Source organism: Phacochoerus africanus, chromosome 9, assembly GCF_016906955.1.
Source record: "Phacochoerus africanus isolate WHEZ1 chromosome 9, ROS_Pafr_v1, whole genome shotgun sequence".
In the NCBI taxonomy this organism is placed as follows: Eukaryota; Metazoa; Chordata; class Mammalia; order Artiodactyla; family Suidae; genus Phacochoerus; species Phacochoerus africanus.
In genome coordinates this window covers 115,083,392-115,109,395 of record NC_062552.1, presented here as the reverse complement: position 1 = coordinate 115,109,395, position 26,004 = coordinate 115,083,392, and the positions used below count along the sequence as shown (strand labels likewise).

The 26,004-nt window shown below is 43.0% G+C and overlaps 1 protein-coding gene across 8 annotated transcripts in view; it reads left to right on the top strand.

Moving 5' to 3' along the window:
* The window catches only part of TTC7B (tetratricopeptide repeat domain 7B), a 248,625-nt gene that overhangs the window by 54,810 nt on the left and 167,811 nt on the right, over nt 1-26,004 (top strand). For all 8 annotated transcript variants that reach the window (XM_047796155.1, XM_047796154.1, XM_047796150.1 and 5 more), the window contains 2 exons: nt 5,073-5,203; nt 24,290-24,411. In XM_047796155.1, the coding sequence (XP_047652111.1) occupies nt 5,073-5,203; nt 24,290-24,411 (253 nt within the window). The remainder of the gene's footprint in view (nt 1-5,072; nt 5,204-24,289; nt 24,412-26,004) is intronic.

Below are 26,004 nucleotides of genomic sequence, written 5' to 3'. Positions count from 1 at the left end.
AGTGACTGAAAGACCTCGTCATCAGCTGAACTGGACTATAAGAAATATTAAAGGAGGAGCTCCCCTTGTGGCTCAGTGGGGTGAAGACCCAATGCTGTCCTCATGAGGATGCAGGTTCTATCCCTGGCCTTGGTCAGTGAGTTAAGGATCTGGCATAGGTCGCAGATATAGCTCAGATCCAGTATTGCCAATTCAACCCCTGGCCTGGAAACTTCCATATGTCACAGGTGTGGCTGTAAAAAGAAAAAAAAAAAGAGGTATTAAAGGAATCCTTTTAGGTAGAAGGAAAATTATATCAGAAGGAAATACAAATCTACATAAAGGAATGAAGAGCACTGGGAATCATCACTACATTGTTGACCGTATCAGCTTTTCTGCATTATTTACATGTCTTTAAAAGATAAGTGACCATTTCAATAAAAATAATAATCATGAAGGAGGGGATTTATAATCTCTGTAAAAGTATAGTGTATATAATGGGAAAATAAGGACTGGAAAGAGAGAAATGGAAATATGCAATAGCAAAGGTGTTATGCTACGTATGCAGTGGTATAATATCGTTTGAAGTAGACTGTGATAAATCAAAGTTTAAAGCAGCCACTGACAGTTCTGTCCAGAGACTTCAATACCCTGTTTTAATAAGTGATAGAACAAATAAACAGATGATCAGTAAGGATACAGGAACCTTGGAACAGCACAATCTACTAATTTTACCTAATTGACATTTACACGTCACTCCACCCAACAACAGAATACACCTTCTTTTCAAGATTCTTACAAGATTGACCATATTCTGGGCAAGAAACAGGTTTTAACCAAATTAGAAGGGCTCGAATAGGTTCTCTGATCTCTGTCGGGGATCCCCAAGAGCACCCTCAGGTCAGTGGTTCACTGGAAAGATTCACAGAACTCAGAAAAGCTATCATCCTCATAGTCATTATCAGTGGATTCTAACAAAAAGCCACGGATTAAAATAAAGGCAAAAGGTGCATAGAACAGAGTCCAGAAGAGACCGGGCTCAAGATTTAAGTCATCTTGCCCCAGGGGGTGACATGGACGGCACTTAGTTCTCCCAGCAACAATGTGGGACAACTCTTATGGTGTCCTGCCCTTCAGAGAAGCTCGCTCAGGCTTTTGTGCCCAGGGTTTGTAGTGGGGGTCGGTCATGACGGCATAGAGTGCCCATGGACCTTCCCTGTCCAGTCTCTAGTTGCTCTAGAGGTTAAAAGGATGTAGGTAAGACCTACGCTGTAAATCACATTCCAAGTATAACTGTCTGGTGTAGCCCGAGGCCCCAGATGTACAAAGACTCTCTTATCAGGTAGGATATTACGCGAGAGATTTAGATCTTTTTCTCCCGGCTGGGCAACGGCCAGTCCTTCTTGGAATGTGCAGAAAGGATCATTGGAGGATGATGGAAATGCTCTAAAGCTGGATTGTGGTAAATGTTGCGTAACTCTGTGCGTATGGAAAATTGTTAAATTTTGTAAAATGAGAGAATTTTATGGCATGTAAATTATTTCTCAGTAGAGCTGTTTTAAAAGATGATATACTGTATTCTGGTAATCTAGACAGCATGATATTGGTGAAAGAATAGACCAAAAAAAAAAAAAAATCAAATGGGAATGGAATAGACAGCCCAGAAATATACCCACTCAACTATAATTAACTGATTTTTGACAAAGGAGCAAAGACAATTCAATGGGGAAATGTAGTCCCTTCAGCAGATAGTGCTGGAAAAAAATGGACATCCGCATGCCCAACTCTATATAGACATAACCTTATACCTTTCACAACTTTTGCCATTTCTTGGACCACTCTCACGGCATGTGGAGGTTCCCAGGCCAGGGGTCTAATCGGAGCTGTAGCCACCGGCCTACACCAGAGCCACAGCAATGAGGGATCCAAGCAGCGTCTGCAATGTACACCACAACTCATGGCAACGCTGGATCCTTAACCCACTGAGTAAGTCCAGGGATGGAACCTGCAACCTCATGGTTCCTAGTCGGATTCATTAACCACTGCGCCACGACGGGAACTCCCCTTTCACAAATATTAACTCAAGATGGATTGTAGACCTAAATGTAAAGTGCCAAAACCTAAAACTTGTAGAAGATGATATAAGAGAAAATTTAGGTGATCTTGGATTTGGCTGTGGCGGTTTAGATACCACACCAAAAGCACAAACCATGAATGAAAAAATTGGTAGGTTGAATTTTTTTTTTTTTTTTTTGGTCTTTTTAGGGCCAAACCCTTGGCATATGGAAGTTCCCAGTCTAGGGGTTGAATTGGAGCTATAGCTGCCAGCCGACACCATGGCCACAGCAACACAGGATCCAAGCTGTATCTTCGACCTACACCACAGCTCACAGCAACACCAGGTCCTTAACCCACTGAGTGAGGCCACAGATTGAACCCGAATCCTCATGGGTTCTAGTTGGTTTCATTACCACTGAGCCAGGATGGGAACTCCAATAAGCTGGACTTTATTAAAATGTTTGTTCATTTTCATGTTTAGAGAATGAAAGTCACAGACTGTGAAAAAGTATTTGCAAAATACGTGTCTGATAAAGGACTTATAGCCAAAATATATACAGAACTCTTAAAACTTAACAATAAGAGAACCTCTCAGTTGAAAAAAGGGCAACAGATCTGACCAGACACTTCACCGAAGGGGTACAGATGGCAGGTAAGAAAAGATATTCAACATCATCTGTCACTAGGGAATTGCAAGTTAAAACAATAATGAGGCACCACTATGCACCTATCAGAATGACTAAAATCCAAAAAAACGGATAACACCGAATGCTGACCAGGATGCTGAGCAACAGGAACTCTCATTCACTGCTGTGGGAAAGCAAAATGGCACAGCCACTTTGGAAGACAGTAGAGTAGTTTCTTACAAAGCTAGATATAATATTCACTCTTATAAAGCTATTTGTAAATAAGATGCCTTTATTTAGCTATTAATTCTGACAAACATGTTCTTGCCATACAATCCACCTTGCTCTTCTCGGTATCTGCCCAATTGCAGGAAAACCCTGTCTGCACAAAAACCTGCATGTGAATGTTTATAGCGGCTTTCTTCATAATTGCCAAAACTTGTAAGCAGCCATGATGCCTTTACATAGACTAATGGATAAATAGCGTACTATTTAGTGACAAACCCGTGATCTGTCTACAAATAGACATGGAGGAGCTTTAAAAACATTTTTTGAAGTGAAAGAAGTCAGTCTGCAAAGGCCCCCTACTGTAGGATTGCGATTATATGACATTCTAGACAAAGCAGAAGGGTTAGTGGTTGCCATGGGTCCAGGAGGAGGCTGGGGGGCTGAACAGGTGGAGCGCTTTAGGGCAATGAATCAATTCTTATGATGGTGGATACAGGACATTAGGCATTTGTGAAAACTCAGAGCTGCACAAGCCAAAAAATGAACCCTAGCGTAAACCATAGGCTTCTGTTAATAAAAAATAAGAACAAAAGAAATGGTGAAACATTTAAAAAACGTGCAGTTTGTTATATACTGGTTTTCCCTCAGTAAAGCTGTTAAACAGTAGAATCTTTGTGACACCGTGGTCACCTCTGAGCTCCCAGGCACAGGTCCTCAGCTGTTGGCTCCCCGTGGATAGAGGTGGTTTCTCCTGGTGCGGTACAACCATCTCTGTGACCCTCTCCAGCTTGGAGGGACCGTCACGGTTTGGTAAGAGCAGCTGGGATGAGACCATTCTCAGTGGTGCTCGGGAGACCAGAGGTGTGACGTTTGGTGTGTCTGGTCCCCTCTCTAAAGGGACGTCCAACTCAGAAAGTCAGCAGCTAACATGATAGTTACAAAGGGAGGCTGAGACATGGGCTCTGATTCCTGTTGTACTGTTAACTGCCCGTTAGGTTCTGGGCAAAGTTGCTTATGTTGCTATGATGGTTCCCAGCATCTTGGTCTATAAAATGAGTGGGTTCTGGCCCCTTCCAGTTGCAGACTCTGACTCTGTCAGTGTTAAAGCTTCTCTCACGCCCTCATATGGAGTGGAATGTGCAGTGTGTGTGCACCTGGAGCCCAGGGCACTTGACACAGTGGAAGCCCTCCCCACGGGTTCCTCTCTGCTTCCAGCTGGAGGCAGAGATCTGGAGCCTGACGTGCCCCAGGAAAGGGGCTGAGGTTGGTGCTGGGTGCAGGCAACAGCTTCTCCTCTCAGCATGGCTGTGTTTCAGCCCTTTGTGCTCTAATACCCCATCCCAGCCCCAAATGATTTCCCACCCTCACCCTGAACTCTGCCTTGGGAGATAGGTGGCCGCACAGCAGAGTTCTGAGTGTTCTCTTGGCCTGGAGCTGCGAGGTGGCCTGGGGTGTGGTCGTTACTCCAAAACTCTAGGGCTGAGAGTTGAAAGATTTTCCTAGTAACCAAGACCCCTGAGAGCGAGAGCCTTTAGAAATATTTTACGTTTACTCGGTTAAAAGATTTTCTCTCCCTAGTATTGTGCTGTGAGCCTGGCTGTACTTACTTTGGGATAAAAGATTTTCTCTCCCTAGTATTGTGCTGTGAGCCTGGCTGTACTTACTTTAAAAAATTCCTCGCAGGGCACTGTATCCAGTCACTTGTGCTGGAACATGATGGAGGATAATGTGAGAACAAGAATGTGTGTGTGTGTGTGTGTGTGTGTGTGTGTGTGTGTGTGTGTATTTATAACCGGGTCACTTTGCTGTACAACGGAAATTGACAGAACATTGTAAATCAATTATAATAGAAAAAATAAATTTTTTTTTAAGGACCTTGGGACATAATCGAAGAAGAAGTTCTGTTAGGTCTGAATGGGATCCTGGTGAAGCTCCTGGCCAAGTTCTCAACCTGGATATCAAGTCGAATGGTGCTTTCTGTGTATTTAGGGACCTCTTTCATCTGGAACGTGTGGATATTCTTTTTTGTGCTCCATTTTGACGTTCCATTTTGTCCTTAAAGAGAGGGGGTGGAGAACCTGCCTCTCCAACATCATCTGGTCTCTAGAGCAATATGAAAAATTTAAGCCCCGTGGAAAACATCTCACCCAGTTTTTGTGTGTTTGATTTTTTTTTTTTTAGGACTTTGTTTAGAGAAGTTGCCTATTTCTTCTTCTACCAGTAATCTTCACGTGGACCGTGAACAGGATGTCATCACCTGTTATGAGAAGGCGGGGGACATTGCCCTCCTGTACCTCCAAGAGATAGAAAGGGTGAGTGGGGACTGGCGGTGAGGACTGTGTGTTCCCTCAGTTGATAATTTTTCTTTTCTTTCCTTTTTCCCTCCTAGGGCTGCACCTGTGGCACATGGAGGTTCCCAGGCTAGGGGTTGAAATGGAGCTGCTGCTGCCGGCCTACACCACAGCCACAGCAACGCAGGATCTGAGTCAGCATCCTGCATTGCAGCTCACGGCGCCTCCATATCCTTAAGCTACCGTGCGAGGCCAGGAATTGAAGCCGCATCCTCATGGATCCTAGTCGGGTTCATTTCCGCTGAGCCACAGTGGGAACTCTGATAATTTTTCAAATCAGATTAGATCGCACAGAACTGTGGTCCACCCCTAAAAAGCCGTCAACTCGTCTGTCTCTGGGTGCAAATTTTACGTGTATTCTTTAATGCTATGGAGATTATGGTGGTGAATGTGGCACCTTGTGAAATAGATGGGTCAGTGTTTGGGAAGCATTTTAACATCCTCTGAGCAGAAATGACAGTATGCATCATCAACACCCTCAGTGCCCTGAAGCTGGCTGATCATTCCCGCTCTCATGTGCAACACGGGCTGAGTTTTATCTGTCCTTGCGTGGACCGTGGTACTAACATAGGCTACGTCTGGGGTTTGGGAGGCTTTACCTCAGTGGCCACTCCAGAGGTCTGCTGGGGATGCTCAACCAGCCTGCTTGGAGCAGGTTTTGTACCCTCAGGACCATCAGGGATGGTTCTCCCGGCAGTCAGTGGTTTGCCTCTGGTGCAGGGAATGAAACTAGCAGCTGAGTGGGGGTGGGGGGGAACCATTGGAGCGGAGGATGCATGAGCAAGGGGCCCTGAGCTCACACCCTCAGGCAGAAGAAGGTGAAGGCTGGGGGAGGCTGGGGAGGTGTGGGCAACTTGTCTGCTTAGAAGGATTGCTGTCTTCTGCCTCTGCTCTTCACTAAGTTTCTTTCTTCACTCCTCAGCCTCCATGTTCCCATCTGTAAAAGGGGCATACTAATGGTTATTATAGAAGGTCGTGTAAATAAAGGCACTTAGCCCAGATTCAGGAATATATTGGATTCTGGTAAATGACACTTATTTTTACTAACAACAATAGCTCCTGGCCACGTCTGCCCCCGCGGAGTTCCCTGGTGTCCCAACCAAGGCTCGACACTGCCATTTCCCCCTTCAGACCCAGAGGCGTAGCCTGTGAAATTATTTGAAAGGATTTGAATTTCCGTGAGACTTGAAAATGGTCAAAATCTTGTTTCCCATTAAATGTACGGGTCCTCTGTTTCCGCAGGGATTTGAATTTGGAGGGACTGCCGAAGTCTTGTTCATTTTCATTGTTTTCTAAGTGTACAGACTGGAAATGATGTTTCTCATGTATCTTTCTATAGCGTGTTGATGGGTGTGACAGCGATCAGAATTAGCTTCTAAGAGCAGGGAGAGCAGGTGAGAGCCTCAGAGAAGAGGTGGAGAGGGCGGACGCCAGTGGTGTCTGCCCTGGCCCGCCCCAGGGTGGGCTATAATCCGTGGTTCGTGATGTCCAGGAGTTCAGGAAGCTCTCTGGCCATCTTGCCAACATGTTGTTCTATCAGAAGTCTGCTACGGAGCTCCCGACGCGGCTCAGCAGTTAACGAACCTGACTAGCATCCATCAGGACGCGGGTTTGGTCCCTGGCCTCGATCCGTGGGTTAAGGATCCAGTGTTACCATGAGCTGTGGTGTAGGTCGCAGATGCGGCTCGGATCCTGCATTGCTGTGGCTGTGGTGGAGGCTGGTGGATACAGTTCTGATGGGACCCCTAGCCTGGGAACCTCCATATGCCCCGGGTGCAGCCCTAGAAAGACAAAAATAAATAAGTGAATAAATGAAGAAGTCTGCCATGAGAAAGGAATTATTAGTTATGTAGAATTTATGATTCGATCTTAGAGAAGTGGTCATGCAGTTGCTTTTAAAATCCACATGATTTCGACTCTCTGCCTCCTCGGTAGCCCGTGTTCGGCAGCACAGAGGTCTGCTTATCCAAGCTAAGCGGTCCTTGTGGACCCCACAGTCCCTGACACTTAGGGGACCTTCTTTTGCACTTTACCCTTCAGCTGTGGTCTGGCCTCGTCATGTTGGGGCCTTCTTCTGGAGAAAGGAGAGTCATCTGTTAGGTCTTTAATGATGTGGGAATTGGCAGATCTGGGTTTGCTTCTCGTTGTGTTGTTTTATAACCATCTATTCACCACTGGGTTCTTTATCTTTAGCCAAACCATCTAACAGACTCATAATCATAAGATTTAAAATGAAAAAAAAAATTTAATGGGTTTTAGGAAACAGTGATCATAGGATGTTAGATGTTGAGAAGAAAATAGAGGCCCAGAGAGGGAGCATCCCCTTAAGGGCCCACAGGAAGTGAGGACCAAAGCTAAGAGTAGAACCCCGCCCTTCCAGGAGTTCTCTTCCTGGCTCAGTGGGAACAATCCCAACTAGTACCCCTGAGGATGCGGGTTCCATCCCTGGCCTTGCTCAGGGGTTTAAAGATCTGCCGTTGCCGTGAGCTGTGGTGTAGTCGAAGACTCGGCTTGGATCCCATTTGCTGTGGCTGTGGTATAGGCTAGCATCTGCAGCTCTGATTCAATCCCTAGCCTGGGAACTTCCATAATGCCTCGGGTGTGTCCCTAAAAAGGCAAAAAAAGAAAAAAAGAAAAACCTAAAAAAACAAAACAAAAAACCCCCAGCTCTTCCAACACCTAGTTCAGCATCATCACTTCATTATTCCAGGCCACTGCCCATAAATATGGGACCCAGTAGTTTCTTATACCCTTATGTAAAGAAATTGCTCAAAAAGGATTTGACGAAGCAAGCCATAGCCCTGGGTAGTGTGGGGAAGCGGCCTCGGCCTAGGGTTCACTTTCAAGGTAGGTAAATGACTTTCACATTTCCGGCTCTGATTTTCCAGAATGAATTATCCTTCATGGGAAACCACTTGGAGCTTCTGTAGATCCTGGAACCTGGGATTTTAGCAATGAGAGAGTTTGAATGAACCAAACATCTGTTTTGACCATAGTAGATGCTCGGGATATTATCTGTGATTGATGAGAAGTCTAGGAGGCAAGTGACCTTCTTTCAGTGACCGCTGGGCTTGGTGGAAGTTCAGAGGTTTTTATGAGGCAAGACAATGGGTGCTACACAGAAGAAGATACCTGTTTGTTTGTTTGTTTTAACTTGAATGACTTTGAGGAATTATGCTAAATTGAAAACAAATGTTAGGGAAATATAATCTAAAGGAAATGAAAGACCAGGGCAGGTCTAGGTAAAAAGTGCTTTGCTTTTCTGGGTAGTGCTTTGCTTTCAAGTGGGAAACCCCACATGCTCCGTCCCTGTGCATGTGTTGCTGGGCAAAGCAGTCTTTCAGTGGTTTCCTAGCCATTCGATAGCAAGGAGACTTCTGCTGGCCAGGACATTTTGGCATTTTATTTATGAGTGTTGGCTCTTAACATCATTCACTAGCAAGGATAAAATTTGAGAAGAACTTTTGAGGACAGTTTGGCGCCTCCTGGAAAATGTTTTTTCATAATCCGGAGCCACTGATTTGTGTTTCTGGGGCAGCCTCATTTCCTGAGTTTCGCTGGAAGTGGGTATGTTTAGCATCATTAGAGTTGTTTGTTCCTGGAGGGTAGTGGCTCCTCAGAAAGAGGCTGCCCTTGGCTTCCCCTGGAGGCGGCTCACTCAGCCTGTGAGAGGCAGCAGGGCACAGGGTTTAGGAGACACTGGTGCTGGGATCCCAGCCTTGCTACCCCTTAGCTGTGGGACATCGGGCAAGTCACTCAACCTCTCTGTGTTGCCTCCGAATCCTCAACTGTCAAGTAGCAATAATAATTGTTCTGAGGCTTTTGTGAGCATAAAATGGGCTCATTCATGGGCTTCTCAGAACACGTTTAGCACCCAGGAAATGTTAGTTTTGCTGTCATTAATCTGTTCCTATGTTACCTGGCAGTGGAATCCTTCCCAACCTTTGAAGATTTCAGATATTTAGATAAAAATATGGAGTATTTAAACATGCTGCCAAGTTCCCGTTGTGGCTCAGCGGTAATGAACCTGACTAGTATCCGTAAGGACAGGGGTTTGATCCCTGGCCTCATTCAGCGGGTTAAGTTCCTGTGAGCTGTGGTGTAGATCGCAGATGCAGCTCAGATCCGGCGTTGCTGTGGCTGAGGTGTAAACCGGCAGCTGTAGTTCGGATTTGACCCCTAGCCTGGGAACTTCCATATGCTGCTGGTGCTGCCCTAAAAAAAAAAAAAAAAAAATTAAAATAAACATGCTGCTTTATTAAAAATGTTAAATAATTTGAAAGATAATTTATGGAGTAAATTTATTTCAGGAGAATTTGGTTTTCTGTTTCTTGCATGGACATAAGGGTCTGGAGTCTCCATATCACATCCTGTCTGGGTTCTGAATTTCTCTTACCTGGCTGTTTGATCTTGGTCCAGTTGTTTCTGTGTGCTTCACACTTCCAAGTTCATGGTGAGGTTCATACCGCCTGACTTGTCTAAGGCTAGAAACCCAGTGAGCCGCCAATGTTTTCCACCCAGGATGATAGGAGCTTTCCTCGTGTTATTTTCCTTCCTTGTTCCAAACGTGGAGGGAGGGCCACGGACACATAGAATATGTGAAATCTGTGTACACCGAATACTTGTGCAGTGTTGTCCTTGTTATATTAGGGTTACAGAGACCGCCACTGATAGTTTTCTCTGATAGTTTTTTTTTTTTTACAACTCCCGCACCAAAACTGTACTTTATTTTGTAAATTTTGACCCCTTATTACTCCCATGTTATGGTATTTTCAACTGTCAAGTGTACAAGGTAAAGACAAAATTTAGTTAGATAGGGGTTGCACCTGGAACATAAATTTCTTAAACTCCATATACACATGTTCTCCGAAGGGGAATAAAAGATACCTCCCAAACTGTGCATATAGAATACTTGAATCAAGTAAATCAAATTAACATAGATAGGATTAGAAATGACATGAGGTGGCCTTGATTCGCTTATCTGGGGACTTTGGCATGACGCCAGCAGTAAATAAAGTTATCTGCCCTACAAGGAGCTTCTGGCGGGGGCGGGGAGATGTGATAGGAATAAAGGTGACTTCATCCTTGAATAACAGAATCTGAGCTCTGCGTTTGGCAAATGAAATCATCCTATCTCTGTCCTTTGCACGCATCAGCCAACCGGCTGGCTCTGGCTTTCTCGAGCTGAAGCAGCGCCACAGTGGAACTCGACCTTCTGCTGACAGTTCATTCCTTTCACACCTTATTTTAGAAAAGAAGTTAATGCTAAATGGCGGGACAGGCATAGAGTTTTTTTCACGGGTGGCTTCAGCGCTAAAGTCTTAGGAAGAAACAACTGGTGTCCTGGTATTGCGGGGCCAGCCCCCAGCCCAGAGTTCTCCGTGCATCAGGAGTCGTTCGCTGGTCAGCAGGCCCTCCTGTGGCCTGTGCCTCCCTCCAGGAAGAACTTGCAGTGACACGGCTGGATTAGCTTAAGGTTGCTGTGTGTCTTGAACTCAAACCCTGTGTCCTTGGAAAAGTACTCAGTGCTGCGGATGCAGAAGGAGGGGTGTGACTCTGGCGGTGCCTGTGGCCATGCTTTTGGCTTTAAAACGTGAGACAGTAAAGACAGATTCTCCCTTCCCCTCCCCTTGCCGGTCCCCGCCTTTTCACTCAAGCCAGAGCCGCAGGTTGCGGTTCATGGCTTAAGGTAGTACATCTGAATGAGTTACTTCCTTAAAGAAATGTCAAGAAACCCACTGGCCAGGAAGTTGCTCTGACTTTGAGCCTGCCCTCTGACTGGCCAGAAAGGAGGCTACCACACACTTAAAACTGAGTTAGAAAAGTCTGGCAACCAGGAAAGAATAATAGCTAATTTTAATTTTTGTACGTTCTTGGTTGGTCTTTGTCCTCATGGTGTTGTAGCATTAAAGGGTTTTTCTATCTGTCTTTTTTGGCTCAACATTTTGTCAGAACTTTAAAGTGTTTTTATGGCTCTAGAATATTTTGTCAAGTGGATGGCCTCTGTGATATAATTCACTTATAGCTGGGTATAATCTGTTTTTCTGATGCTATGATGCAGGTTCCTTTGGGAGCTTCCCTTTGTTTTGCATTGTTTCCGAAAGGCAGGTTCCCAGAAATGTGTGTGTCCAGTTGCTTCTTACAAGTCATCTTCTACCCCTGGCAGTACAGGAGGGTCGAAATTGTTTTAAAGTCACTTTGCTGATTTGCTTGGTGAAAATGGTACTTTGCAGTTTGGTCTGTGTTTCTTTGACTCTCAGTCAGATTGAAATTTTTTCCATCTATTTCCTTACTAACTATATCTTTTTTCTGGTCTTTTCTTTTTTTAAATCACAGCATTATCAAAATATAATTCACATACCATAGAATTTACCCATTAAAGTGTTCAATTTAATGGTTTTTAATGGAATCACAGTTGTACAACTGTCGCCAATATTTAATTCCAAAACATTTTCACCAACCCCAAAAGAAACCCATTAGCAGTCACTCCCCATTTACCTCCTATTTCCCTAGTCTCTATAGATCTGAATATTCTGGACATTTCATATAGAACTATACAATATGTGGTCTTTTATGACTGCTTTCTTTGGCTTAACAATGTTCTCAAGATTCATCCATGTTGCAGCACTCATTGGTACTTCATTTCTTTTTTTTAAAATTGTTTGGTTTTTTTGGCCGTGTCTGTGGCGTGTGGAAGTTCCTGGGCCAGGTATCGAACCCAAGCCACAGAAGTGACCTGGGCCACTGCAGCGACAACACCAGATCCTTAACCTGCTGCGCTGCAAGGGAACTCCCTCCATTTCTTTTTATTGCCAAATAATATGCCATCGTATGGATATACCACATTGTGTTTATCCGTTCATCATTTTGTCATTTATCATTTGGGTTGTTTCCACTTTGGGCTATTATAATAATGCTGCTGTAACTAGTTGTAAACAAGATTTTGTGTGGACAAAGTTTTTCATTTTTCCTAGGAGTGAAATCGCTAGGTCGTATGGTCATTTTATGTTTAACCGTGTTATATTTCTTTTTTGACTCTTTGTATACTTTCTCTCTGGTTTTGGGGTGTAGTAGTATTCTTATAATTTCAATAAAGTCTTTATGCCATAAATACATTAACCTTTTATCATGTTTGCTCTGAATGATTTCCCAATCAGTAATTTTCCATTTTTAACTTGCTCATAAATTTAAACCTGTATATAGTAGTTGAATCTGATTATCTTTTTTATGACATTTATTTCCTTGGGGGATTTTTGCTTTATATATTGCATATCTTTTTTATTATTATAGTATCGTTGATTTACAATGTTGTGCCAATTTCTGCCCTATAGCAAAGCGACCCAGGCATATATATATATATATATATATATATATCCTTTTCTCCTATTATCTTCCATCATGTTCATTGTTTTAAAGCTGAAATATTAGGATAAACCTTATCTAGGATTTAAAACGTTTCCAACCATTTTCCACATTTTTAAAAACAACTTTTAACTTCTAGATCTTCTTGGAGAGGTTTATTTTGATGTATGATATTAGGTCTGACTCTAATGGTTTTTCCAAATTTCAGTGCCACTTTAACATGATCTTATCTTTCCTTTTTCATGTTTTCTGTTATATATTTTAAGTCATTCAATAAAATTTTAGACGCAATAGTGATTTCTGGCTTTCCTATTTTGTTCTGCTAATCTTATGTTGCTCCAATGTGACACTGTTTGCTAAGTACTTCTTTATGACATGTTTTAACATCTGAAAGTATTAGAAACTACTTACTACTCTTAATTTTTAGAATATCTCTTCTCTTTCCTGTTGATACTTCTAGATGCATTTTAGAAGAATTTTGTTGAGTTCTAGGAAAATCCTCTTGGGATTTGGTTGAATTTGTATTAGCTCTATCCATTGGTTTGGAGAATTATATTTAGTCTTCACTCACCTATGACCTGATACCTCTTTCCATTTTGCAGGACTTTTCATGTTACAAATTTCAGGAGATTTATTGTATTCCTAGATCTTTTCCATTTGTATTGCTTTGTGCAGGATCATTATTGCTTTCATTGTATTTTCGCATATAGCAATGTTTTAATTTTTGAAATTCAGTTACGAAATCATGTAGTAAGTGCCCTTTCTGTTCTGCACACTCTTCTTGGCACCAGATACACTAGAAGGGATAAGCTGCAGAGCATGTCCTTAGGAAACTTACCCGTTTCTGAGGACACAGGTCTGTAAGCAGTGTATGGGCTGCTTTGATGGGGAACACTCAGAACTCTGCAAGCCCAGAGAAGGGTCTTGGACCGGAATGGGAGGTCTGACACCTGAGCTGACCCTTGAAGGCCGAGAGGAACAGCAGTGCAGGGTGACTAGCCACAATACCGAACTCCTTTATAAAAACAGAGTTGATTCTTTTCCCTTTTCTAAGACTATGAATACATGGCAGAGGAATGATTTCTATTGTTGTCGTTGTCGTTTCTTCTTGTCGAATATGTTCCATCTTACTGCTCTCTCCAGACTTTTCTAAAACAATGTTCAAATAAAGGTGGAGGAAAATATCCTTATTTTGTTCCTGCTTGAAGGTGACACTTTAATGTATCGAGGGATTATAATGTTTACGTGCTCATTAAGTTTCTCATTTGTGGTTCATAACAATTATGTAGGTATATGTTATTATCCCCATTCATCGCGTGAAAACAATGACGATCTGTGAAATTAAGGTAGTTGCTCTGAGTCCACAATTGGTGACTGTCAGAACCAGACCTTGAACCTGAGTCTTTTGACCCCTGCCCCCTTGCTATCATGCTTTTCGGGCACCCGGTGTGTGTTTTGGCAAAGCAGGCCGTACTTAAGGATACTTGTTGGCAGTCCTTGCTCAGGGAAGTGTTTATCCACAGGACAGGTGGTGGCGTAGACACTCCCAAACAGTGCTCGTGCCCAGGCCCATGTGTTAGAGGCTCTTTGTGAGGAAGGGATTATATCCAAGATGCTTGGACTTCAGGGCAAACCCTGAGCTAAGCTATTTCCTCTGTCTCCCCCTTGCATTTTCCCCATTTCTCTCGTCGATAACCTGAAGCCTCGTCCTGGCAGCCCTGACCTCTTGTCTTCTGGTGGTTCTTTTTGTTCTGCAAGCAAATGCAGACTAAGAGGACAAAGCAGGAGGAGCCAGCCTGCAGAGTCAGGTAGACCTGAGTTTGAACACCAGCTCCAACCCTTGCCAGCCGTGTGATTCGGGCAAGTCAGTGGAGCAGAGTCTCAGTTTCCCCTTCAGTAAAGAGGGGGTAATGGTGTGCATCTTGGTGGGGTTTTGTGGGGGAATAAATGAGATAGCTATGTACTTACATGGTGCCTAATACATTATGGATTATTTGCTCTTTTTTTTTAATTCGAAAAAAATTTATTTTGTATTATTTATTTTGGGCCTGCCCGCAGCATGAGGAAGTTCCCAGGCCAGGAATCAAACCTTTGTCATAGCAGTGACAATGCTGGATCCTTAACCCACTGTGCCACCAGGGAATTCCTAGATCACTTTCTTACTGCTTTTTTAGTCCTGCAGATTTAATCATTCATTCATTTATTACCCATTTTATTCACTTACTACATTTGGTGTGTATTTTTAAATTATTTTTATTTTTTCCATTGTAGTTGATTTACAAGGTTCTGTCAATTTCTACTGCACAGCAAAGTGACCCAGTCACACATAACATACATACATTCTTTTTCTCGCATTATCCTCCATCGCGTTCCATCACAAGTGACTGGATATAGGTCCCTGTGCTATACTGCAGGATCTCATTGCTTATCACTCCAAATGCAATGGTTTGCAACTATTAACCCCAGATTCCCACCCCCTCCCGCTCTCCCTTGGCAACTACATTGCTATGTATTTTGAATGCTTACGCCGCACCAGACACTGCAGTAGACACTGGATATATTAGTGAGTGAAGTAGACGTGGTCCCTGACATTGTGGAAGTTGCAGCACCATGGAGGGTGGTGGCCAAAAACCAAGTAAAAAAATACCTCGTTAGGAGTTCCCATCGTGGCTCAGTGGTTAACGAATCCAACCAGGAACCATGAGGTTGCGGGTTTGATCCCTGGCCTTGCTCAGTGGGCTAAGGATCTGGTGTTGCCGTGAGCTGTGGTGTAGGTTGCAGACGCGGCTCAGATCCCACATTGCTGTGGCTCTGGTGTAGGCCGGTGGCTACAGCTCCGATTCGACCCCTAGCCTGGGAACCTCCATATGCCATGGGAGCAGCCCTAAAAAGGGCAAAAAAAAAAAAAAAAAAAGAAAAGAAAAGAAAAGAAAAAAAATCGTTACATGCAGCGAAGGAGTAGAATAGAATGTTGTGAGAAGGACTGGCAGGCTGACTCTATGTTACTGGTCAGAGAAGGCCCTTCTGAGGCGTGACAGTCAAGCCGACACCTGAGAGATGAGAAAGAGCGTAGGAGGAGTGACACGATTCAGACGGTGTTATAAAAAATTACTCATGCTGCTTGCAGAGGGCAGAAGGGAAGCTGAGGAGTCGGAGAAGACATGGAGACCCTAGGAGGCTCTTGTAGAAATCTAATGGGAAATGCTGGTAGCGTTGATGAAGGTTGTGGTTGTGGAAATGGACGTATTTGAGAAATAATCAGGAGGGAGATGGTGACAGATTAGATGTGAGAGAGGGTCAGGGTGTCACGGCCCACTCCCCAGTGTCTGATTTGGGCAGCTGGCTGGATGACATTACAGTATCTGTTGGAAACTAGTTCCAGGACCCCCTGTGGATACCAAACATCTGCAGAGGCTCAAGTCCCTTATATAAGATGGCATAGTTCATTCAGCCTTCTGTATCTGGCTGATGTGGAACCCACAAATACAGAGAGCTACCTGTATTTTTTAAGATGGAAGGATAGTAGAGGCTTCAGTTTGTGGCTGAACCTGGACTCCTAGGAGTGTAATCATGCTCCAAGGTTCTCTGGGGTGAAAGTTAGGCGACTCTCATCCCAGGATGGCATTTGAAGAGCTAGGAGGGAGATGCCCAGAAAGGGGACCTTAAAGATGAACCCCACCCCTGAGATTCTGGTGTACAGACCCTTCCTAAGACTGAGGCTGGACCAGAAGAGCCAAGAATTCCCCCTCCCACCACCAGCCATTAATAAACACAGCACCAAGTAATATGTATTCCAGAATCCTGCTGGCAGAGGGGCGTGAGTATGGAGAGAGACCCTCTCTGTAGCACAAGCATACAGGTACTGCTAAAACTGAGGGCGGAGTAGAAACACTGAGAAAAACCGTCTAGTATCCCAAGCCCCATAGTAAACACAAGTTAAGAGCCCAGTGCTGGACCAATTTGAAACCTGTAGTGCGTTGGAGGTAACTATAGAAACAAAATCCAGCCCCAGCCCACCTGCTGACTAGGTTGACTCAATCCCCCACACTTACAGCCTGATAAAAGAAGAGGGATGCCCATTTTCAAGTGTAAATATACTTTACCTCAGTTTATTTTTCTATAAACACTTGTCAACATTAAATATTATATTTTGTAAGATATACGATAGTATTAATACACACACAAACAGGAATAAACAAACCACTGTGAAGAGCAATAAACAAAACCAAACCCAGAAATGACCCAGATATTGGAACTATCAGAGAGGAACTTTAAAATATCCATATATATTTAAGGATATTATGGAAAAGATATGCCACATGCAGGAACAGATGGAAATTTCAACAAGGAGAAGGAAACTATAAAATAGTATAATTGGGAGTCCCTTGGTAGCCTGGTGGGTTGAGGATCTGGTGTTGTCCCTGCTGTGACTCAGGTCACTGCTGTAGCACAGGTTCAATCCCTGGCCCAGGAACTTCTACATGCTGCAAGTGTGGCCAGAAGAAAAAAAGTATAATTGAAATGCTAGAAATAACAAAACATGATATAAGAGATGAAGAACTTTTTCAATAGCTTAGTAGAAGACTGGACACAATGAAGAAAAAAACTTTCCAGGGAACTATATCTAGTCACTTGTGATGGAACGTGATGGAGGATAATGTGAGAAAAAGAATGTAAAGAGAATATATATATATTCACACCAAAATATATGTATACACACCAAAAAAATATATATATACATACTATATATATATATATATACACATATATACATATATATATATATATATATACACACACCATACACACACACACACACATACACACACACACACACACCAAAAATATATATATACACACACATGACTGGGTCGCATTGCTATACAGCAGAAATTGACAGAACAATGGAAATCAACTATAATAGAAAAAAATTTTTAAAAAGACTTAAAAAAAACCTTTCAATGAAGAGAGATTCAGTTTAAGGGAGGTTCATAAAGATTATTCAACTAGAAATACAAAAATAAAAAAAATAAGAGTGGGGAGAAAAACAAAACAGAGCATCCAAGAGCTGTGAGAAAATATCATATATGTATTTGGTTCCCCAAAAGGAGAAGAGAGAGAAACTGAGACAGAAAAAATATTTGAAGAGAAAATGGCTAAGGAGTTTTCAAAATTGTTGAAACACAGCAAAAAAAAAAGAAAAAAAATCTCAGATCTGAGAATCTCAGAGGCCCCAAGCAGGATAAATACAAACCTACACTTAGGTACATCATAGTCAAATTGTTGTAACCCAAAGACAAAAGTCTTTTTTTTTTTTTTGTCTTTTTGGTTTTTCTTGGGCTGCTCCCACGGCATATGGAGATTCCCAGGCTAGGGGTCTAATCAGAGCTATAGCCGCCGGCCTACACCAGAGCCACAGCAACGCGGGATCCAAGCCACGTCTGCGACCTACACCACAGCTCATGGCAACACCGGATCCTCAACCCACTGAGCAAGGCCAGGGATCAAACCCGCAACAACTAGCGGAGTGGTTAACAAATTTGACTAGGAACCATAAGGTTGCGGGTTCGATCCCTGGCCTTGCTCAGTGGTTGAGGATCCGGTGTTGCCGTGAGCTGTGGTGTAGGTTGCAGACTTGGCTTGGATCTCACGTTGCTGTGGCTCTGGTGTAGGCCAGTGGCTACAGCTCCGATTGGACCCCTAGCCTGGGAACCTCCACATGCCATGGGCGTGGCCCTAGAAAAAGCAAAAAGACAAAAAACAAACAAACAAAAAAACCCCCAAAAACTAGCAAGATAGTTCCAATCATGTCAATAATTGTATTAAGTGTAGGTTGTCTAAGCACCCCAATTAAAAGGCAGAGATTTTCAGACTGGACAAAAAAGTAAGACTGAATTATATGCTGTCTACAAGAAAATTATATATATATATATATATATATATTTTTTTTTTTTCCCTCTTTAGGGCCACATGCATGGCATTTGGAGGGTCCCAGGCTTGGGGTCCAATCAGAGCTATAGCTGCCAGCCTACACCACAGCCACAGCAACATCAGATCCAAGCCGCGTCTGTGACCTACGCCACAACTCATGGCAATGCTGAATCCTTAAGCCACTGAGCAAGGCCAGGGGTTGAGTGGGCAGCCTCATGGTTCCTAGTCAGATTCATTTCTGCTGTGCCACCATGGGAACTCCGAAAATCATTTAAATATTAATACATATGTAGACAAAAAGTAAAATTCTACACTATGCAAACCAAAAAACTAGAGGGGCTGTACTATATCATGAAGTAGAATTAGGAACAAAGATATTACAGGAGATAAAGGGAGATATATAATAAAAGGAGTCAACTCCTCAAGATGATATAATTCTAAAACTTTATGTTGACTTGATGAATTGACTCCTTTTATTATATATCTCCCTTTATCTCCTGTAATATCTTTGTTCCTAATTCTACTTTGTGATGTAATAGACCTTGAAGATATGTAAAACAAAATGTATAGAAGAATTTATAACATTAAATGCTTATATTAAAAGGGAAAAGAACTTTCAAATCAATTATCTACATTTCCAACTCAAGAAACTAGAGAAAGAAGAACAAATTGAAGCCAAAGATTAGAACAGAAAACAGATAAACAAGACAAAAAACTAGTGAAACAAAAAATGCATTCTTAGAAAAGATCAATAAAATTCGTGTAAACCATTAATAAGATTCAATGAGAATAAAAGAGAGAAGATATAAAAATATCAATACTCAGAACAAAGGAGGCACTGCTATAAACATTAAAATATGTAAGGGACAATTATGACCAACTTTATGCTAATAAACATTTATAGAAAATAGGCAAATTCCCTGAAAGACAGAAAGTACCAAAGCTTGCTCAAGAAGGAATATATACCTATACAAATTAAAGAAATTGAATTTATCATTAAAAACCTTCCCATAAAGAAAAAAAAAAAAAACAGGTCAAGGCGGTTTCCTTGGTGAATTCAATGAAGAGAGATTCAGTTTCAGGGAGAAATGATGCCAGTACCATAAAAGCTTTAGAAAATAGAAGAGGACTAAAACACTCCCTAGCTATCTTACAAGACCAGTATCTCTTATGAATAAAATGCAAATATCATCAACAAATACCAGAACACTGAACCTAGCAGCATAGAGAAAGAATTATATACCATGACCAAGTGAGATTCATCTCAGAATGCAAGGATGATTTAACATATGGAAATCAATTAATGTAATACAACATATCAATAGAATAAAGGACAAAAACAATATGTTACCAATTGGACTCCTACCCTGAGAACCTCCATATGCTACGGGTGCAGCCCTTAAAAAAAAAAAAGCAAAACAAATGAAAAACCCCAATCTGATAATGATAATCTTAGTTGATGCAGAAAAAGCATTTGACAAAATCCAGCGCTCTTCATGATAAAAACATTTGACAAACTAGGAATAGAAGTTAACACCCTTAACCTGCTAGAAGACATCCATGAAAAACCGGCATCTAAAAACATATGGTGAAAGAGGGGATGTCTTCTTCCCAAGATCAGGAAGAAGACAAGGATATCTGCTCTCACTACTTCTGTTGACTAGAGGTTCTAGCTGGTGCAATTAGGCAGGAAACAGAAGTAAAACTGTCTTTATTTGCAGATGATATGATCTTCTATATAGAAAATCCTAAGGAATTCACACACAAAAAACTATAACTAATGAAGGATTTCAGCAAGGTTTTAGAATACAAGGTCAATATACAAAAATCACCTTTATTTGTATACATGAGCAATAAGCAATCTGAAAATGAGATTAAAATTAGAGTTCCCCTTATAATAGCATCAAAAAATAATAAAATGCTTGGGGATAATAAAAAAGAAGTCCAAACCTTATACTCTGAAAACTACAAATTGCTGTTGAAAGAAATGAAAGAAAACATAAATAAATGGAAAGACATCCTACCTTCATGGAACAAGACTTAATTTGTTCAATAACAGTACTTCCCAAATTGATCTACAGATTTAACCCAATTCATATCAAAATCTCAGTTGCCGTTTTTGCAAAAATTGACAAGCTGATTCACAAATTAATACGGAAATGCAAGGGACCAGAAGAGCCAAAACAATCTTGAAAAAGAACAAAGTTGAAGGACTCACACTTTTCAATCTCTGAACTTTCTACAAAGTTACAGTAATTAAGCGGTGCCCACAATTAGTATTTCTGAAAAAGAAAGTGAAAAAGAAAATAGATTTTTAGAAATACTACTATATAATTAAAGAGAACTTCTTCAACAAAGTAAGACTTTATTGAGCACTTGCTATATACTGTGCTAATTGTTCTATCCATTTATTATTCTGTCTGGTCCATAGGATTACGATTCTATTGCCATCTCCATTTTACCAATGAACAAACCGAGGTTTAGAGAGACTGTGACTTGTCCATGGTAGTGGAGCTGGGCTTTGAACCTGGAATGACAGTCCGACTCCAGTCCTAACTTAATACTACCGACCCAGTCCTGTAGATTGAGAGTTCACACTGTGTTCTAAGAACAACGGACCCTGAATAATGAGTGCCAAGACACCTCCGGGCAGATTTTCTAGACATTAGGGAGAAAAGGATTGCTCTTTGCAGATCGCCTGCAGGGAGAACGGTAAGGCTGGCTTCCGAGTTGTTCGCAGAAGCTTCCAGCATGGGAAGCCTGGAGTACCGTCTGCCATGTTCGGAGGGAGAGAAAGCGAGAAATTCAAGAATGTCGTCGGGTTTAGAGGAATAGAGGCAACAGACATTCTTAAACGTGTAAGAATTCAGGGCCTATGGCATCCATGAGGCCTTTGGGGCACTATTCCCCCAAGCAAGAATTGATTTCAACTAAAAAATTAAAGAAACAAGGAGTGCATTTTATCCACTGACTGATCGAGGTGTAGTTGAGGCACGATATTCGGTATGTTTCAGGTGTACAACTTAGTGATTCACAAGTGTTGAAGGTTAGATCCCATTTCTGGTTATTATAAAGTGTTGGCTGTATTCCCTGTGTTGTAGGATGGATCCTTGTAGCTTATATATTTTATACGTAACTAGTTTGTACCTCTCAATCCCCTACCCCTGTTTTGCCTCTCGAATGCATTTTAATATAAAACTGATGCAAAACAGGGGATAGAACATAATTATTAGGAACCTTGGCGATATAAAATAGTAATATAACAAAAATGGGGGGCTGAGGCGAAAGCCAAGTAGAAGGTGAATGTGCTAACTTGACTATGTCGATGTCCTCATTTTTAGCTTGGGGCACCAGGTGCTGTAGAAAGTTGAACTGTGTGGGTAAAAGAATGCCCTACTTTCTCTTCTCTTTTCTCTGTCTCTCTCTCTCTGTCGCCCTGTCTCTTTGTGGACACACATACACATCATGTACATAGACATATGTATAACTAAATACATGTTTTTAACCTTAGACCATTTAGGAACTATGCTTAAAAAAACCCCATTTTCTCGAGTTCCCGTCGTGGCTCAGTGGTTAACGAATCCAACTAGGAACCATGAGGTTGTGGGTTCAATCCCTGGCCTGGCTCAGTGGATTAAGGAGCCGGCGTTGCTGTGGCTCTGATGTAGGCCAACGGCTACAGCTCCAATTAGACCCCTAGCCTGGGAACCTCGATTATGCCGTGGGTGTGGCCCTAATAAAGGGGAAAAGACAAAGATAAAAAACAAACAAACAAAAAACAACCATTTTCTGAGGTTAAGTGATTACTTTGGTCATGTAAGTTTCTCTTGTTAAATTTAATTAAAATTAAATGTAATGGTTTACATTTAAAACCAGCATGTAGGAGTTCCCTCTGTGGCTCAGCGGAAACAAATCTGACTAGTAACCATGAGAATGCAGGTTCAGTCCCTGGCCTTGCTCAGTGGGTTAAGGATCCAGTGTTGCCATGAACTGTGGTGCAGGTCACAGACGCGGCTCAGATCTGATGTTGCTGTGGCTGTGGTGTAGGCTGGCAGCTGTAGCTCCAATTCGACCCCTAGCCTGCATATGCCGCAGGTGCAGCCCTAAAAACAAACAAACAAACAACAACAACAAAAACACAGCATATATAACACAATCTCAGTTTTTGTAAAAATGATTTTTTTCTTTCCTCTTGACCCATATATACACAGGGAGAGTAGCTGGGTTATCCTTCAATCCTTGTTACCTTGTTAACTCTACGTGGTGGAGTTTCGAGATGATTTTTAACTTTCTTTTTGTACTGTACTGAATTGTTTTTGCTTTTAAACCCTCGTGGCATTTTTAAAAGTTAAAAACCGTTCTCAAAAGCAAAGAAGGATCATTTTTTAAAGTTTCAGCATTGGACCTCCAAGCGGAAATGTCGAGGAGGTAGCTGGATGCACGAGTCTGGGAAAATCTGGAGGATAAATTGGGGACTTGGCAGCACGTAGATGATTTCTGAAGCGCAGAGGAATGGATGAGATCATCTTGAGAGAGACTTCAGGGAGTGAGGACAAGTGCCCAGGGCCTCACTCTGTGCATCTCCTACACAGAGAGGATGGGCAGGGAGGAGCCTGCAGTGGAGCCCAAAACGACAATTCCCAGGGGTAGGAGGACTCTTAGCACTTGCAGATCCCAGTGCTAAGTCATGCAGGAGCCGGGCGGTTTTGATCAGAGGCTCGGGTGTAGTTCACATGCCAGGGTTGCCCACCTGGATTTCCATCCACAGCATGTTGTTGATTGTGTGTCTTCTACTTTTCTCCAAAGCCCACAGGGTAGAGGACCAGTGATCACTTCATTTGGAGAATCATTTCAAGACTTCTAGAGTATTTGGGGTTTGGCTAACAGCCGGGTCTTTGGAGAGCCTCGCTTTCAGCAGATGTGCAAGGCGTGCTGGAAAACACTTGTGTGGTTTTTAAATGGGCCATAAGTAGCTTCTGATAAGTGCTTTATTTGACTTGTGAGTTTAAAGAGAGCAGCCTCTGTAATACTAGATATGTGTTTCCACTTCACTATAACCCACTCAACTTGCAAGTCTCGCCCCTGATGAGTTGGCAGTCTTTCTGGCAGAGCTAAACATGTAAACATTTAAAACCTTGTTAGCTGTTGATAAGAGGTCAAGTTTGGGGAGAGAGGGAGCCGAGGTGCTTGTTCTCAGCTCGCCCCTTGGGAATAGGTGGCTGCTGCTCAGTCCACAGGCCTCCGCCTCGTAGTCTGATCAGTTGGCCCTCTCTGGTCAAGTCCAAGGCCGGTGCCAATCATGGCACTTCCCGGCTCTTTTTGGAGCTCATCAAGTTCATGGGGGCTGAAGCTGCCAGCTGCCCATCAGTGACCTCAGCCATTGGTGGATGATGGCCATTTCTGCTCGTTGCTGGGACCTGCCTTGGTGTCGCTCAGCTTCTCTGTCAACATCCTGGCATTGGCAGGGCCACTCCAGCTCTAATGCTTCTCCTGGCACCGTGCGCGTCAGCACCCTTCACTCCTCAACCCTTGGTGCCAGGAGGGCCCCGCATGCCCCTGGGTTAGCAGTTGCTCCCTGTCTCATAGAAGTCATTCTTTCTGCTTTTCTCACCCCTACCTTGGACACCAGTGCCTTGCACTGATGTCGTGTGAGGAAGTTAATTTCTCACGTCCTGCCGTGCATTGAGAGGTAGGCTTTGGAGGACGCAGCTTGGATGTGGATCTGATTAGTTTTCCAATTTTCTCCCCTTCTAGGTAATACTTTCTAATATTCAAAACAGAAGTCCTAAGCCTGGCCCTGCTCCCCACGATCAAGAACTAGGTTTTTTCCTAGAAACAGGACTGCAGAGAGCCCATGTCCTCTATTTCAAAAATGGGTAAGCCTTCTTCTTCTTTTAAATCAAGTTCCTAAAGAAGGAAAATAGCCTTATAATGCTGTCTTCAGTTTAGTTATTATAATGGAGCAATTTTAAATATAAGCCCACAATTGGAATTAAAAAAAAAAAAAAAAGAATGCACATCCAGTCCCTGTTCTGGGAACCGAGATCCCACATCAAGCCTCTACATGGCCAAAGATAAATTAATTAATTAAATAAAATAACAAAGAATGAACATAGGCTCTTTTCTCACTTGCCCATGCGATTTGAAGGTGGGGGAAGGGAGGCGGAGGCGCCCACGTGAGTTTGAGTCCCAGTGGGGAGCACCAGGACCAGGACCAGTGGCAGATGTGATGGGAGCCGTGCTTGTCGCCCCCTTCCTCCGCATGGAGGGGCCGGCACAGGCCCCCCGCTCTGCTGGGGGGAAAGTTACTGATTTGAAAACCCCAGCCCACAGGCTCATCTCCCTTTGAATGGCTGGATCAGTTCAGAGAACTGGGTGCACTGAGTCTCAGACAGTGTTTATGAAAGTTGAGTGTGGCTATAATGCCACACAAGTACCTTTTCACCCTGAGCTGCCTTTGAAATGAGTTTTGAAAAGGTTTAAGAGCCTGAAGGTAAGGGACCGCTCTCTAATGCATTTGATGTTTGTTTTCCTTTTGGTGATGCCCGTATGAGAAATGCAATGACTCTGTTCCACGTGTCTTCAGCTGTCCCTTGTTTTGACATTGTGCTGCAGGGTAGACGTGCATGGTGACCCACAGTAGGTACCTGGTTCCCTCGCAGCTCCTCCCAGGCTGTGCTTAGGAGGCCCCTGGAGTCCTGTTCCCCTTTCTTTAGGAATAGTCCGGTAGCGCTTTGACTGCAAAGGGGACTCGAGTCCAGCCTTTGGATAACTGGACAGTAGAGTTGCTCCCTCTTCATCTTTAAGAGCTTCAAACCTTGGAGCGTAGCTCGTGGAAGTGGAATTTCATCTACCTCATCGACCAGAGCCACCCGTTTCCATTTTCCATTTGTTGAGAGTCAATGCTTATTTTCCAAGTCGTCTTAAACTGTCCCTGGAGAAGGCCTGCTCTGCTCCAAAAGTTCAGATTGGCATGGCCCGGAGAAGGCTGCGGTAAACACCCCAAGGTTTGGGATGGCTTGGTGGCCTTGGCATAAAGGTGCCTCTGAGTTAGATCTCATCTGTCTGACTGAGATCGTCTGAGCGAGGGTGCACCTCCGCTCAGCTGGATTTTGAGTTCTATTTTATTTGCTGTTATAAATAGAGGGAGAAGGGAGGGAACGTGAAACACTTTTCTAGGGAGCTGTCTCTTCTCCCTTGTCACAAGAAATGGTGGTCACCCCAGGGAGTCTCCAACCCTGCCTCTTCCCTCCTCTAACCCCTGAGTGTGTGGGATTGATGGGCAAGGCCAGAGGCTGGAATGAATTTCCTTGGGGCTTTCTGGGGTCCCAAATCAATACCTTCTACTGAAGATGCTTTGCGTGAGATTGATAACGGTGGGCTGGATAACTTATGATCCTCTTCGAGCCTATTCATCAGCAAGAAGCAGGCCTATTGGACTCTGACCTCCTGCCCTGAACTTTTGGATG